We start from the raw sequence: 16,508 nt of genomic DNA, 5'->3' as shown, positions 1-16,508 counted from the left end.
ATAATATAAAAAGGCTAGGCCACAATAACATTACCATGTTTTGGTAAATAAAATTTAAACTATCATTAATTGATAAATAAAATTCACAACTATTACGTTTTAGTTTAAAACTCTAGATAATACTACATAAATGGTCGTTGATTTGCTTTCCAAATATAAATAGACTTTTAACTAGTTTGACAATTTGAATCTGTGAGATAATATTTATGGTGGCATTAGATAGTAGGGGATGCTAGTGGATAATGTTGGAGATGCCAATAGATGGAAGAATGAATTCCATTTGTTTTTATTTTTTATAATATAAAAAGGTGCAGTGGGACACAATAACATTACCATGTTTTGGTAAATAAAATTTAAACTACCATTAATTGGTAAATAAAATTCACAACTATTATATTTTAGCTTAAAACTCTTGATAATCTACCCTAATAAATGAAAATGTTATTGTCACTTGTCATTCTTTCATTTAATTTGTCACATGTCATTTTGTTATAATTATGAAATATATTTATTTCCACTTGTCAATTACATCATTATTCATTTCCACTATATCATTAATTTAGTTTCCGTAAATTAAACCTACTATAATAACTATTAATTTCAAATTTGAAATTTGAAATTTCAATTTCAATTTCAAATAAATTTACACTTTAAACCATTGTATTTAACATTTTATTATAATAACTCATTTAGTACACGAGTCTAACAATTAAACACATAATTTTAATTAATTTATTTTTTGTATGTTTTTTTTTCATAATTTTCACTTATTTCATATTTCAAACTCAAATAAACTTCTCATTTAGTCGTTCTTATTTAACATTATGTTTTAATTAACTCGTATAATATACGGGTTTCACAACTAGTACTATATAAATGGTAGTTGATTTGTTTTCCAAACATAAATAGACTTTTAACTGCTTTGACAATTTGAATTTGAGAAATAATATTTATGATTACAAGTCAATGTTTACTGATAATTAATGCTTTGGCCCAAATTTGTAATTTGTCAACAAAATCCGACAACTTACAGATCTACAAACCAGGGTGGCTTGATGGCTTTTTTCTATTCTATAAGAAATTAGATACCATTAAATTCTGAAGCAGACAAGACACTCTTTTGTTTTGTCAACGTTTCATTTAGTCTTTGGATAACAACTTTAGTCATAACTTTTTATATAGTGAAGTTATATTATGTTTTACTAATAATTACAAGGTCTGTTAAACCAATAATAATCGAAACAAGTTGGATTTCAAAACCAACTATACACAATTTCACTTCCAATCATTTTTCTTTGTAAAAATAGGGAAAATATAAAACAAAAGAAAAAGGTTGCTCAAAGTATAAATTAAGACAAGCAAACCATATTTTCTTATAAAGCAACATGGCAATAATTCCTTCTTCAAACTTCTTATTTTACTCTCTAGCTCTACTAATCATCACACTCTCCTCGATACCAAATTCTACTTCTGCTTCTTTGGAGGAAGCAAATGTTCTTCTTAAATGGAAAGCAAGCCTTCAAATCACAAACAACTCCTTGCTCTCTTCATGGCTTCCCCTCCCTAAAAATTCTTGTGCATCGGTTCCATGCACTTCTTGGTTTGGAGTAGTTTGCAATACTGATGAGAGCATTCACACGTTGAACCTCACTGGATCTGGATTAAAGGGTACGCTTCACAAATTTGCATTCTCTTTGCTATAAAATCTTACACATTTTGATCTTAGTGTCAACAACTTCTTTGGCCCTATCCCACCACAACTCCGAGTCCTCTACAAACTTGTCCATCTTGATTTGTCATCAAATAAGTTTTCTGGCTCGATTCCTTCATCATTGGGTGAATTGACATCTTTGAATGTCCTTTCTTTGCGCCATAATCAACTTTCAGGTCCCATTCCTATTGAAATTAGGAATTTGAAAATCTCTTACTTATTTTGCTGTGAGCTACAATCAGCTTAGTGGTTGTATACCTTTATCACTAGCAAACCTTAGCAACTTACAGGAACTATACCTATGTGTGAATAAATTATCTGGTCCCATTCCTACTGAACTTGGGAATTTGAAATCTCTCACTTACCTTTCGTTAAAATACAATCAGCTAAGTGGCTCTATTCCTTCATCGTTGGGTGATTTGTCATCTTTAAATGTCCTTTATTTGGGCCAAAATCAACTCTCTGGTCCCATTCCTATTGAACTTGGGAATTTGAAGTCTCTCACTCATCTTGCAGTGAACGACAATCAACTTAGTGGTTCTATTCCTTTATCACTAACAAACCTCAGCAACCTACAGTGTCTGAAACTTCGTGCAAATAAATTATCTGGTTTGATTCCACAAGGATTGGGAAGTCTAGGCTTGTTTGAGCTACAACTGGCAAAAAATCATTTTTCTGGCCATTTACCTGGTGATTTGTGCCATGGGGGAAAGCTTCAAAGGTTAACAGTGAATGGTAATCAATTTACTGGGCTTATTTCAAGAAGCTTACGTAATTGTCTTAGCATAATAAGAGCTCATTTTGATCAAAATCAATTCATTTGTAACATCCCGAAATAGCGAGAGTAGAGTTGAAGGGCCAAAAGTGTTAGTTGGGAAAGAGTGACTCGGCGAGTCCATGGATGGACTCGGCGAGTAGAGTCGCGGCTTGACCGCGTGTTAAGTAGCCGACTCGGCGAGTCGATGAGTTGGACTCGGCGAGTAGGCGCTGGGTGGAGAAAACCCTAATTCTCGGGGTTGAGCCCTATATAAGGAACATTATGTTCCTTCCCCAGCCTCTTTATTTCCCTCTTGAGTTTCAGAAACCCTAAATCGCGAAGGAGCTCCATTGTTGAGTGGATTGGAGCATTGGAGAAGTTTATTGAAGGAATTTGGTGGGAATTGAAGGCTTGGGGCAAGGGGCTTTACTTGGAATCAACTTCATTGCAGTTGGGGGCGTCCATTGGAGGTAATATCCCGTTCTTGGTCTGATTGTATGTTGTTTCTTCAATTTGGGGGTGGTGGGATCTTGTCTAAGGGTGTATATGGAAGTCTAAAGGGTAGATCTGAGGTTGCTACCTCAGATCTGGAAGGGAGGAGAATCAGAGAGCATGAAAGTCCCTGTGTTGGAGTGTTTAGTGAAGCTTGCAAGTCTCAAACCCTAGTTATAAGTGATTAAGGCCTAGATCTCTTGGGATTCACGTAAAGTTTGCCACTTTACGTGATGGATGAGTTGTATAAGGCTAGATCTATGTTTTGGATCATTTGCATGGCCTATAATGCTTCTGAAAGGATTCAGATCGGTGGTACTCGGCGAGTCACATGGGTGAACTCGGCGAGTTGCTTGAAGATGAGCTGGGACTCGACGAGTTGGAAGAACAACTCGGCGAGTAGGTTGATGTTAGCCTTGGACTCGGCGAGTCTGTTCTTGGACTCGGCGAGTCTTGTCGAAGAGTTCCGATAATCTCAGGTCGAGTCGAGAATCGGTGAGTCAAGGGATGACTCGGTGAGTCGTGTGCGAGTGGACCCTGATTTGGTGGGCTCGGCGAGTCTCGGGGTGACTCGGCGAGTTAGGTCGCGGATGGAGTGAAGTCTGAGTATGGGAACTCGACGAGTCATAGGGTTGACTCGGCGAGTAGGGTCAGTCAGGAGTTGACTTTGACCTTGTCTTTGTCCAAGGATTGACCAATGGTGTCCGGGGGCATTTTGGTAATTATTGTTGTTGTTTTGAGTTCAGCGCATTGGTGGTTGATCAGTGGTAGAGATCGTATCAGTGATCGGAGTAGCTTGGATTATCTGTTCAGTCGGCAGCTTCGAGGTGAGTTATCCTCACTATATCAAAGGGGTCCAAGGCACCAAGGCCGGCCCTTATCGGATTGAGATCCGGGTAGTTGTTCTTATGTTGCTACTTTATCATGTTGCATCCTGTGATTTAGGATGGTATATGCTAGAGACCTGATTGAGATCGTTATCCAGAGAGATAGGGAGATGTTATGTTAGTGACCTGTTAGGTCGGTATCCTGGTTAGGATAGTGGCATGTTATGTGATCTGTTGATCTGCTTGTTATCTGTGAATTGTTAGATGATTGTATGCATACGTGCACAATGGAGGTTGGACTGGAGTTGGGTTGAGGCGGGTCCTGCTGTGTGCAGTAGGCCAAGACACCCAGGGCGGACCGGTTGTCCCGTAGGCCTAGCGAGCGGTCCAGACAGACTGAAGGCCCGGTGCGGGCGGACCAGTCATACTGTAGGCTCAGAGAGTGGACCAGGTGGATTGAAGGCCCGGGAACGGGCGGACCAATCACACTGCAGACTCGATGTATGCAGATTGACTCATAGGGTGGACCAGGTGGACTGTTGGCCGGTGCGGCGGACCAGTCACACAGTAGACCCGGAGAGTATGGCTGTTCTATGATCGGATATGTTATGGCATGTTATGCGTGTATGGTATTTGTGATTGGTATTTTGGGGGTATCTCACTAAGCTTTCAGGCTTACAGTTGTGGTTTCATGTTTTTCAGGTTCTTCAGGAGATCGTGGCAAGGCGAAGGCGTGATCGTACCGCTCCTCGTAATTTTATGGTGTTATGATTCTGGGAATACGATAAATATTTTGAATTGAAAACCTTTTTGTAAAGAATTGTTGGAATTGAGATGTTTTTGAAAAATTTAAAATTTGTTGTGTTTTCGGTCGTTACAAGTTGGTATCAGAGCCAGGTTTGAGTGAATTGGAGGAACATTCGTGTGACTCCAGTCTCAAATCGAGAAGGGTTTTAAAAAGAGAAATTAAAATGGTTTTCAAATTAATTAAAAAGAGGACGCGGAGGTACGATCAGCCGGAGCCAGTAAGTAACCCCAAAATACCATGCATGTTATTTGTTTTTGAGCTTTGATAGAACAGCATGCTAGTGTTAGGCTAAGGATCTTCAGGATTTCATGATATGTTGCCTGATTTGTGATGCCTGTAGCCTAGGGTCCCTTATGGGAGATCCTCAGTGTTTCTCTAGTGGTGAGGGTTGATTATTGTTATGCTTGTTCTCTAGGGTATTGTGGTAGTACTTCATACAAATGTGGGTAGGTGTGGAAGGTAGTATGGGCCCGTACTACTGAAAGCACAGGACCCATACGCGTATCAGGGAAACCATGATCTCTAGGGTGGGTTGAGAGAGAGTTGGATCCCAGGGGGTAGGAAGAGTCTGAGATTTTGTGTGGTGTTTCTTTTCAGTATGGAGATTCCGAGGCATGATGAGAGTGGATCCGGGTCAGGATCGGGAGCTGGAGAGAGGGTTCCGGGCGAATCGGTGCCGCCCGAGGTTGTCGGTCAGATGAGCACGAGCGAGTTGGACGTGAGGATTCGTGAGATCCTGCGTGAGGAGATTGCGGAATTGTTCCGGGCTGAGTTGCCAGAGCTGTTTGGGTCGATCAAGACCGCCATGGTTGAGTATTTTGATGAGCGTTATGCGGCTCTCACCGAAACGGCTACCGCGGCGGCTACAGCAGCTGTAGCAGCGGTAGGGGGAGGAGCTAGTCGGGGTTTTCAGTATCGGGACTTCGATAGGACGAAGCCTCCCACATTCGACAGAGTTCAGGACCCGATTGTTGCCATGAGGTGGTTATCTGACGTGGAGGGATGTTTCTTCACGTGTTCATGCCCTGCTGATCATAGGGTGAGGTGTGCTCTGAATCTGTTGAGGCTCGGGGCGAAGGATTGGTGGAGATTGACCACGGGGTCATTTTCAGAGGCGCAGAGGGTTGCGGTTTCTTGGGATCAGTTCAGAGAAATGTTCAGTACTCGTTATGTTCCGCAGGTTGAGAGGGAGAGATTGGCTCAGGAGTTCCTTGAGCTGAAGCAGGACTCGGAGTCGGTGACTGAGATCACCAGGATGTTCACTGAGAGGGCGATGTTTTGCCCAGAGTTCGCTTCAGAGCAGGCTCAGATGTCTCGGTATCTGAGCATGCTCAAGAGGGACATCAGGCAGTTTGTGTCTGCGCAGAGATGCGAGACCTTGTTGGAGTTGCAGGAGGCCGCTAGGCGGCGTGAGTTAGAGATTGAGTTGCAGATGCGTGAGTTGAGGCAGGCTCCGGTGCAGTCGCAGCCGGCGCCGAAACGGTCCAAGACCGTTGATGTTAGAGTGGGGGATTTGAGCAGCCACACTTGTGGGAAGTGTGGGAAGGGTCACACCGGGGTTTGTAGGACCGGTGGTGCATGCCGCAAGTGCGGAAGGGATGGGCACTATGCGAGGGATTGTCGGCAGTCAGCGCCAGTTCGGGATTTGAGGATCTGCTATCATTGTCATCAGGTTGGACATTTGAGGGCCAATTGTCCACAGTTTGCTGCTGGATCGGTGCAGGCTCCAGCACCGGCCACTTTGAGGATCACAGGTGGAGGTCAGGGTGGAGCGGAGCCCCAAGGGCTCAGGGTCGTGTTTTTCAGCTTGTTGCAGAGGAGGTCAGGGCAGTGCCAGAGACAGCTGCGGGTATGTTTCCTTCTTGATCTCTTGTTATCTTGTGATTATTGTGGTGTATGTTCATGAGCCGATAATTGTTTGGATTTTCGTTGTGATATTCTTCATTTTGCGGGTTGTGGTTGGGTTATGGATTTGTGTTTCGGGTTTTCGTCTTGGTATTCGTTGTTCTTGAGGGTTTGATATGATTATGGTTAATGTTTCGGTGCTTTCGTTGGCTATCGTTCGTAAGGGTTGTTAGTGGAGATGTGGTATTGGGTTATATGTCAGGCAGCATCATCGTTCATGGAAGGGATAATTGGAGATCGGATTCTTCTTGAGCGGATTGATCGGTGAGGAGATGTGTTTTGCTAAGGGTTGTTTATGCTTGTGAAAGCGGCCCGTGTGGAAGTGGTCTCTTGGTGCAGGGTTGTTTGGGAAGGTCGTTGATGGCGGCTGGCGGTTGTTAGTCAGTGCTATAGTGGGGGAGAATTGGAGAATTCTCCGGGAGATCGATGAGTATTTGAGGGTGTTTAGCTGTTGGGTTTCAGCAGTGTTCTGTCAGCCTAGAGTATAGGCTGATAGGAGCGAGTGTCGGGCATGCGGGGCGGGATACAGACCTAGGGCATTGGTTGTGGAGGCCTGGAAGCAGGCCGGGATCGAGTATGTCGACGGAGTTAGAGTTCGGAACCCCTAGAGGGCTAGAACGGTATGCATGGGAGGAATTCTGAGGGGGATAGCATGGGTTGTTGATTGATAGTGAGCGGTCCGGATAGACTGTAGGCCGGAAGGCGTACCCGTCATACCGAAGGCTCAAAGAATGGTCCAGCCAAACTGAAGGCTCTGAGAGCGGTCCAAATTGGCTGAAGGTTCTGAGAGAGTGGTCTAGATGGACTGAAGGCCTGATGAGGCGGTCCAGTCATGCTGAAGACTCTGCGGGTATTGTTGGATCAGTTTGAGATTGCTGATTGTGTATGTTGCAGTGTGATTGCATTGGAAGGTCTGGCCCCGGGTAGTGATTTTGATGAGTTGAGAGAATGCATGGGATTGAGAGCCCTTGCAATGAGAGCCACAGTATGTGAATCGCGGTTACGCAAAAAAGGGTGGTGTCGCAGTGGGCGAGCACCGTGGCACGTGTTGAAGTAGCAATGTGGCCAAGTGGATTCCTTGGAAGGGGAAGAGAGAAAGTTGTGTAACTCCGAAGGGGAGTGCAAGTTCGCGAAAGTGAAAGCTGCAGAGCAGAGTTATGATTAGAGTAATTCGAGTATGATTTTGGGCATCGTGCTCGCAGCAGTGAAGTAGGAGCTCATCCGGTTTGGGATGTCTGCTGAGGTTGCGGAAGGAATTCCACAGGTGTAGAGCCCAGAGGCTTGGAAAGGATGCGGGGGGAAAGTCCTGAACTCTCTGTATGATTCTGTTCAGGGTATTGGTTATGTATTAGTGGTTCATCCTGGGGGATGTTTGAGGGTGTCATCAGTGTGTCGGGTTTTCCAAAACCTGAGGATACTGGAGCTAGTTCAGCATGTGTAAGTGTTTGTAAGAGGAGGACTCGTGGGAGTGCTCTGAGATAGAGAGTGGGTTTCCGTCGTCACGGAATGGACAGAGTGGGATTCGGATCAGGGATCCGATGGTTCATGGTTTTCTAGCCTTTATGAGTCGAGTGATGGTTGTGATTTGGAGTAGTGTTTCAGTATGGGTAATTCTCAGGGGTTAAGCGAAGATATTAGAGAGTGAATCCGGTGCCCTATTTGAGACGGTGGTCAGGACACCGTGAGGGAAGGAAAGTGTATTCGAGTTCGTTTGGGTATGCCTTGTGGGGCCTGGTCTGGTTAAGGCCAGGTGGAGCATTGTGGGAGTATCCTTGGAGTTGAACTGCTATAGGCTTCGAGGGCGAAGCCTAATGTAAGTGGGGGAGAATTGTAACATCCCGAAATAGCGAGAGTAGAGTTGAAGGGCCAAAAGTGTTAGTTGGGAAAGAGTGACTCGGCGAGTCCATGGATGGACTCGGCGAGTAGAGTCGCGGCTTGACCGCGTGTTAAGTAGCCGACTCGGCGAGTCGATGAGTTGGACTCGGCGAGTAGGCGCTGGGTGGAGAAAACCCTAATTCTCGGGGTTGAGCCCTATATAAGGAACATTATGTTCCTTCCCCAGCCTCTTTATTTCCCTCTTGAGTTTCAGAAACCCTAAATCGCGAAGGAGCTCCATTGTTGAGTGGATTGGAGCATTGGAGAAGTTTATTGAAGGAATTTGGTGGGAATTGAAGGCTTGGGGCAAGGGGCTTTACTTGGAATCAACTTCATTGCAGTTGGGGGCGTCCATTGGAGGTAATATCCCGTTCTTGGTCTGATTGTATGTTGTTTCTTCAATTTGGGGGTGGTGGGATCTTGTCTAAGGGTGTATATGGAAGTCTAAAGGGTAGATCTGAGGTTGCTACCTCAGATCTGGAAGGGAGGAGAATCAGAGAGCATGAAAGTCCCTGTGTTGGAGTGTTTAGTGAAGCTTGCAAGTCTCAAACCCTAGTTATAAGTGATTAAGGCCTAGATCTCTTGGGATTCACGTAAAGTTTGCCACTTTACGTGATGGATGAGTTGTATAAGGCTAGATCTATGTTTTGGATCATTTGCATGGCCTATAATGCTTCTGAAAGGATTCAGATCGGTGGTACTCGGCGAGTCACATGGGTGAACTCGGCGAGTTGCTTGAAGATGAGCTGGGACTCGACGAGTTGGAAGAACAACTCGGCGAGTAGGTTGATGTTAGCCTTGGACTCGGCGAGTCTGTTCTTGGACTCGGCGAGTCTTGTCGAAGAGTTCCGATAATCTCAGGTCGAGTCGAGAATCGGTGAGTCAAGGGATGACTCGGTGAGTCGTGTGCGAGTGGACCCTGATTTGGTGGGCTCGGCGAGTCTCGGGGTGACTCGGCGAGTTAGGTCGCGGATGGAGTGAAGTCTGAGTATGGGAACTCGACGAGTCATAGGGTTGACTCGGCGAGTAGGGTCAGTCAGGAGTTGACTTTGACCTTGTCTTTGTCCAAGGATTGACCAATGGTGTCCGGGGGCATTTTGGTAATTATTGTTGTTGTTTTGAGTTCAGCGCATTGGTGGTTGATCAGTGGTAGAGATCGTATCAGTGATCGGAGTAGCTTGGATTATCTGTTCAGTCGGCAGCTTCGAGGTGAGTTATCCTCACTATATCAAAGGGGTCCAAGGCACCAAGGCCGGCCCTTATCGGATTGAGATCCGGGTAGTTGTTCTTATGTTGCTACTTTATCATGTTGCATCCTGTGATTTAGGATGGTATATGCTAGAGACCTGATTGAGATCGTTATCCAGAGAGATAGGGAGATGTTATGTTAGTGACCTGTTAGGTCGGTATCCTGGTTAGGATAGTGGCATGTTATGTGATCTGTTGATCTGCTTGTTATCTGTGAATTGTTAGATGATTGTATGCATACGTGCACAATGGAGGTTGGACTGGAGTTGGGTTGAGGCGGGTCCTGCTGTGTGCAGTAGGCCAAGACACCCAGGGCGGACCGGTTGTCCCGTAGGCCTAGCGAGCGGTCCAGACAGACTGAAGGCCCGGTGCGGGCGGACCAGTCATACTGTAGGCTCAGAGAGTGGACCAGGTGGATTGAAGGCCCGGGAACGGGCGGACCAATCACACTGCAGACTCGATGTATGCAGATTGACTCATAGGGTGGACCAGGTGGACTGTTGGCCGGTGCGGCGGACCAGTCACACAGTAGACCCGGAGAGTATGGCTGTTCTATGATCGGATATGTTATGGCATGTTATGCGTGTATGGTATTTGTGATTGGTATTTTGGGGGTATCTCACTAAGCTTTCAGGCTTACAGTTGTGGTTTCATGTTTTTCAGGTTCTTCAGGAGATCGTGGCAAGGCGAAGGCGTGATCGTACCGCTCCTCGTAATTTTATGGTGTTATGATTCTGGGAATACGATAAATATTTTGAATTGAAAACCTTTTTGTAAAGAATTGTTGGAATTGAGATGTTTTTGAAAAATTTAAAATTTGTTGTGTTTTCGGTCGTTACAAGTTGGTATCAGAGCCAGGTTTGAGTGAATTGGAGGAACATTCGTGTGACTCCAGTCTCAAATCGAGAAGGGTTTTAAAAAGAGAAATTAAAATGGTTTTCAAATTAATTAAAAAGAGGACGCGGAGGTACGATCAGCCGGAGCCAGTAAGTAACCCCAAAATACCATGCATGTTATTTGTTTTTGAGCTTTGATAGAACAGCATGCTAGTGTTAGGCTAAGGATCTTCAGGATTTCATGATATGTTGCCTGATTTGTGATGCCTGTAGCCTAGGGTCCCTTATGGGAGATCCTCAGTGTTTCTCTAGTGGTGAGGGTTGATTATTGTTATGCTTGTTCTCTAGGGTATTGTGGTAGTACTTCATACAAATGTGGGTAGGTGTGGAAGGTAGTATGGGCCCGTACTACTGAAAGCACAGGACCCATACGCGTATCAGGGAAACCATGATCTCTAGGGTGGGTTGAGAGAGAGTTGGATCCCAGGGGGTAGGAAGAGTCTGAGATTTTGTGTGGTGTTTCTTTTCAGTATGGAGATTCCGAGGCATGATGAGAGTGGATCCGGGTCAGGATCGGGAGCTGGAGAGAGGGTTCCGGGCGAATCGGTGCCGCCCGAGGTTGTCGGTCAGATGAGCACGAGCGAGTTGGACGTGAGGATTCGTGAGATCCTGCGTGAGGAGATTGCGGAATTGTTCCGGGCTGAGTTGCCAGAGCTGTTTGGGTCGATCAAGACCGCCATGGTTGAGTATTTTGATGAGCGTTATGCGGCTCTCACCGAAACGGCTACCGCGGCGGCTACAGCAGCTGTAGCAGCGGTAGGGGGAGGAGCTAGTCGGGGTTTTCAGTATCGGGACTTCGATAGGACGAAGCCTCCCACATTCGACAGAGTTCAGGACCCGATTGTTGCCATGAGGTGGTTATCTGACGTGGAGGGATGTTTCTTCACGTGTTCATGCCCTGCTGATCATAGGGTGAGGTGTGCTCTGAATCTGTTGAGGCTCGGGGCGAAGGATTGGTGGAGATTGACCACGGGGTCATTTTCAGAGGCGCAGAGGGTTGCGGTTTCTTGGGATCAGTTCAGAGAAATGTTCAGTACTCGTTATGTTCCGCAGGTTGAGAGGGAGAGATTGGCTCAGGAGTTCCTTGAGCTGAAGCAGGACTCGGAGTCGGTGACTGAGATCACCAGGATGTTCACTGAGAGGGCGATGTTTTGCCCAGAGTTCGCTTCAGAGCAGGCTCAGATGTCTCGGTATCTGAGCATGCTCAAGAGGGACATCAGGCAGTTTGTGTCTGCGCAGAGATGCGAGACCTTGTTGGAGTTGCAGGAGGCCGCTAGGCGGCGTGAGTTAGAGATTGAGTTGCAGATGCGTGAGTTGAGGCAGGCTCCGGTGCAGTCGCAGCCGGCGCCGAAACGGTCCAAGACCGTTGATGTTAGAGTGGGGGATTTGAGCAGCCACACTTGTGGGAAGTGTGGGAAGGGTCACACCGGGGTTTGTAGGACCGGTGGTGCATGCCGCAAGTGCGGAAGGGATGGGCACTATGCGAGGGATTGTCGGCAGTCAGCGCCAGTTCGGGATTTGAGGATCTGCTATCATTGTCATCAGGTTGGACATTTGAGGGCCAATTGTCCACAGTTTGCTGCTGGATCGGTGCAGGCTCCAGCACCGGCCACTTTGAGGATCACAGGTGGAGGTCAGGGTGGAGCGGAGCCCCAAGGGCTCAGGGTCGTGTTTTTCAGCTTGTTGCAGAGGAGGTCAGGGCAGTGCCAGAGACAGCTGCGGGTATGTTTCCTTCTTGATCTCTTGTTATCTTGTGATTATTGTGGTGTATGTTCATGAGCCGATAATTGTTTGGATTTTCGTTGTGATATTCTTCATTTTGCGGGTTGTGGTTGGGTTATGGATTTGTGTTTCGGGTTTTCGTCTTGGTATTCGTTGTTCTTGAGGGTTTGATATGATTATGGTTAATGTTTCGGTGCTTTCGTTGGCTATCGTTCGTAAGGGTTGTTAGTGGAGATGTGGTATTGGGTTATATGTCAGGCAGCATCATCGTTCATGGAAGGGATAATTGGAGATCGGATTCTTCTTGAGCGGATTGATCGGTGAGGAGATGTGTTTTGCTAAGGGTTGTTTATGCTTGTGAAAGCGGCCCGTGTGGAAGTGGTCTCTTGGTGCAGGGTTGTTTGGGAAGGTCGTTGATGGCGGCTGGCGGTTGTTAGTCAGTGCTATAGTGGGGGAGAATTGGAGAATTCTCCGGGAGATCGATGAGTATTTGAGGGTGTTTAGCTGTTGGGTTTCAGCAGTGTTCTGTCAGCCTAGAGTATAGGCTGATAGGAGCGAGTGTCGGGCATGCGGGGCGGGATACAGACCTAGGGCATTGGTTGTGGAGGCCTGGAAGCAGGCCGGGATCGAGTATGTCGACGGAGTTAGAGTTCGGAACCCCTAGAGGGCTAGAACGGTATGCATGGGAGGAATTCTGAGGGGGATAGCATGGGTTGTTGATTGATAGTGAGCGGTCCGGATAGACTGTAGGCCGGAAGGCGTACCCGTCATACCGAAGGCTCAAAGAATGGTCCAGCCAAACTGAAGGCTCTGAGAGCGGTCCAAATTGGCTGAAGGTTCTGAGAGAGTGGTCTAGATGGACTGAAGGCCTGATGAGGCGGTCCAGTCATGCTGAAGACTCTGCGGGTATTGTTGGATCAGTTTGAGATTGCTGATTGTGTATGTTGCAGTGTGATTGCATTGGAAGGTCTGGCCCCGGGTAGTGATTTTGATGAGTTGAGAGAATGCATGGGATTGAGAGCCCTTGCAATGAGAGCCACAGTATGTGAATCGCGGTTACGCAAAAAAGGGTGGTGTCGCAGTGGGCGAGCACCGTGGCACGTGTTGAAGTAGCAATGTGGCCAAGTGGATTCCTTGGAAGGGGAAGAGAGAAAGTTGTGTAACTCCGAAGGGGAGTGCAAGTTCGCGAAAGTGAAAGCTGCAGAGCAGAGTTATGATTAGAGTAATTCGAGTATGATTTTGGGCATCGTGCTCGCAGCAGTGAAGTAGGAGCTCATCCGGTTTGGGATGTCTGCTGAGGTTGCGGAAGGAATTCCACAGGTGTAGAGCCCAGAGGCTTGGAAAGGATGCGGGGGGAAAGTCCTGAACTCTCTGTATGATTCTGTTCAGGGTATTGGTTATGTATTAGTGGTTCATCCTGGGGGATGTTTGAGGGTGTCATCAGTGTGTCGGGTTTTCCAAAACCTGAGGATACTGGAGCTAGTTCAGCATGTGTAAGTGTTTGTAAGAGGAGGACTCGTGGGAGTGCTCTGAGATAGAGAGTGGGTTTCCGTCGTCACGGAATGGACAGAGTGGGATTCGGATCAGGGATCCGATGGTTCATGGTTTTCTAGCCTTTATGAGTCGAGTGATGGTTGTGATTTGGAGTAGTGTTTCAGTATGGGTAATTCTCAGGGGTTAAGCGAAGATATTAGAGAGTGAATCCGGTGCCCTATTTGAGACGGTGGTCAGGACACCGTGAGGGAAGGAAAGTGTATTCGAGTTCGTTTGGGTATGCCTTGTGGGGCCTGGTCTGGTTAAGGCCAGGTGGAGCATTGTGGGAGTATCCTTGGAGTTGAACTGCTATAGGCTTCGAGGGCGAAGCCTAATGTAAGTGGGGGAGAATTGTAACATCCCGAAATAGCGAGAGTAGAGTTGAAGGGCCAAAAGTGTTAGTTGGGAAAGAGTGACTCGGCGAGTCCATGGATGGACTCGGCGAGTAGAGTCGCGGCTTGACCGCGTGTTAAGTAGCCGACTCGGCGAGTCGATGAGTTGGACTCGGCGAGTAGGCGCTGGGTGGAGAAAACCCTAATTCTCGGGGTTGAGCCCTATATAAGGAACATTATGTTCCTTCCCCAGCCTCTTTATTTCCCTCTTGAGTTTCAGAAACCCTAAATCGCGAAGGAGCTCCATTGTTGAGTGGATTGGAGCATTGGAGAAGTTTATTGAAGGAATTTGGTGGGAATTGAAGGCTTGGGGCAAGGGGCTTTACTTGGAATCAACTTCATTGCAGTTGGGGGCGTCCATTGGAGGTAATATCCCGTTCTTGGTCTGATTGTATGTTGTTTCTTCAATTTGGGGGTGGTGGGATCTTGTCTAAGGGTGTATATGGAAGTCTAAAGGGTAGATCTGAGGTTGCTACCTCAGATCTGGAAGGGAGGAGAATCAGAGAGCATGAAAGTCCCTGTGTTGGAGTGTTTAGTGAAGCTTGCAAGTCTCAAACCCTAGTTATAAGTGATTAAGGCCTAGATCTCTTGGGATTCACGTAAAGTTTGCCACTTTACGTGATGGATGAGTTGTATAAGGCTAGATCTATGTTTTGGATCATTTGCATGGCCTATAATGCTTCTGAAAGGATTCAGATCGGTGGTACTCGGCGAGTCACATGGGTGAACTCGGCGAGTTGCTTGAAGATGAGCTGGGACTCGACGAGTTGGAAGAACAACTCGGCGAGTAGGTTGATGTTAGCCTTGGACTCGGCGAGTCTGTTCTTGGACTCGGCGAGTCTTGTCGAAGAGTTCCGATAATCTCAGGTCGAGTCGAGAATCGGTGAGTCAAGGGATGACTCGGTGAGTCGTGTGCGAGTGGACCCTGATTTGGTGGGCTCGGCGAGTCTCGGGGTGACTCGGCGAGTTAGGTCGCGGATGGAGTGAAGTCTGAGTATGGGAACTCGACGAGTCATAGGGTTGACTCGGCGAGTAGGGTCAGTCAGGAGTTGACTTTGACCTTGTCTTTGTCCAAGGATTGACCAATGGTGTCCGGGGGCATTTTGGTAATTATTGTTGTTGTTTTGAGTTCAGCGCATTGGTGGTTGATCAGTGGTAGAGATCGTATCAGTGATCGGAGTAGCTTGGATTATCTGTTCAGTCGGCAGCTTCGAGGTGAGTTATCCTCACTATATCAAAGGGGTCCAAGGCACCAAGGCCGGCCCTTATCGGATTGAGATCCGGGTAGTTGTTCTTATGTTGCTACTTTATCATGTTGCATCCTGTGATTTAGGATGGTATATGCTAGAGACCTGATTGAGATCGTTATCCAGAGAGATAGGGAGATGTTATGTTAGTGACCTGTTAGGTCGGTATCCTGGTTAGGATAGTGGCATGTTATGTGATCTGTTGATCTGCTTGTTATCTGTGAATTGTTAGATGATTGTATGCATACGTGCACAATGGAGGTTGGACTGGAGTTGGGTTGAGGCGGGTCCTGCTGTGTGCAGTAGGCCAAGACACCCAGGGCGGACCGGTTGTCCCGTAGGCCTAGCGAGCGGTCCAGACAGACTGAAGGCCCGGTGCGGGCGGACCAGTCATACTGTAGGCTCAGAGAGTGGACCAGGTGGATTGAAGGCCCGGGAACGGGCGGACCAATCACACTGCAGACTCGATGTATGCAGATTGACTCATAGGGTGGACCAGGTGGACTGTTGGCCGGTGCGGCGGACCAGTCACACAGTAGACCCGGAGAGTATGGCTGTTCTATGATCGGATATGTTATGGCATGTTATGCGTGTATGGTATTTGTGATTGGTATTTTGGGGGTATCTCACTAAGCTTTCAGGCTTACAGTTGTGGTTTCATGTTTTTCAGGTTCTTCAGGAGATCGTGGCAAGGCGAAGGCGTGATCGTACCGCTCCTCGTAATTTTATGGTGTTATGATTCTGGGAATACGATAAATATTTTGAATTGAAAACCTTTTTGTAAAGAATTGTTGGAATTGAGATGTTTTTGAAAAATTTAAAATTTGTTGTGTTTTCGGTCGTTACAAGTTGGTATCAGAGCCAGGTTTGAGTGAATTGGAGGAACATTCGTGTGACTCCAGTCTCAAATCGAGAAGGGTTTTAAAAAGAGAAATTAAAATGGTTTTCAAATTAATTAAAAAGAGGACGCGGAGGTACGATCAGCCGGAGCCAGTAAGTAACCCCAAAATACCATGCATGTTATTTGTTTTTGAGCTTTGATAGAACAGCATGCTAGTGTTAGGCTAAGGATCTTCAGGATTTCATGATATGTTG

General features: G+C 46.6%; 1 protein-coding gene across 1 annotated transcript; it reads left to right on the top strand.

The window, feature by feature from the left end:
* Positions 1–1,385: 1,385 nt before the first annotated feature.
* On the top strand, positions 1,386–2,550 carry LOC111887618 (probable leucine-rich repeat receptor-like protein kinase At1g35710). The gene is made up of 3 exons (XM_023883782.1): positions 1,386–1,668; positions 1,727–1,836; positions 1,954–2,550. The coding sequence occupies exons 1-3, from the start codon at positions 1,386–1,388 to the stop codon at positions 2,548–2,550; spliced, it is 990 nt and encodes a 329-aa protein (XP_023739550.1).
* The last annotated feature ends 13,958 nt before the right edge of the window (positions 2,551–16,508 follow it).

This window comes from Lactuca sativa, chromosome 8, assembly GCF_002870075.4.
Source record: "Lactuca sativa cultivar Salinas chromosome 8, Lsat_Salinas_v11, whole genome shotgun sequence".
Taxonomy (NCBI): domain Eukaryota; kingdom Viridiplantae; phylum Streptophyta; class Magnoliopsida; order Asterales; family Asteraceae; genus Lactuca; species Lactuca sativa.
The sequence above is the reverse complement of the archived record's forward strand: the minus strand, read 5'-3'. Positions and strand labels throughout refer to the sequence as shown.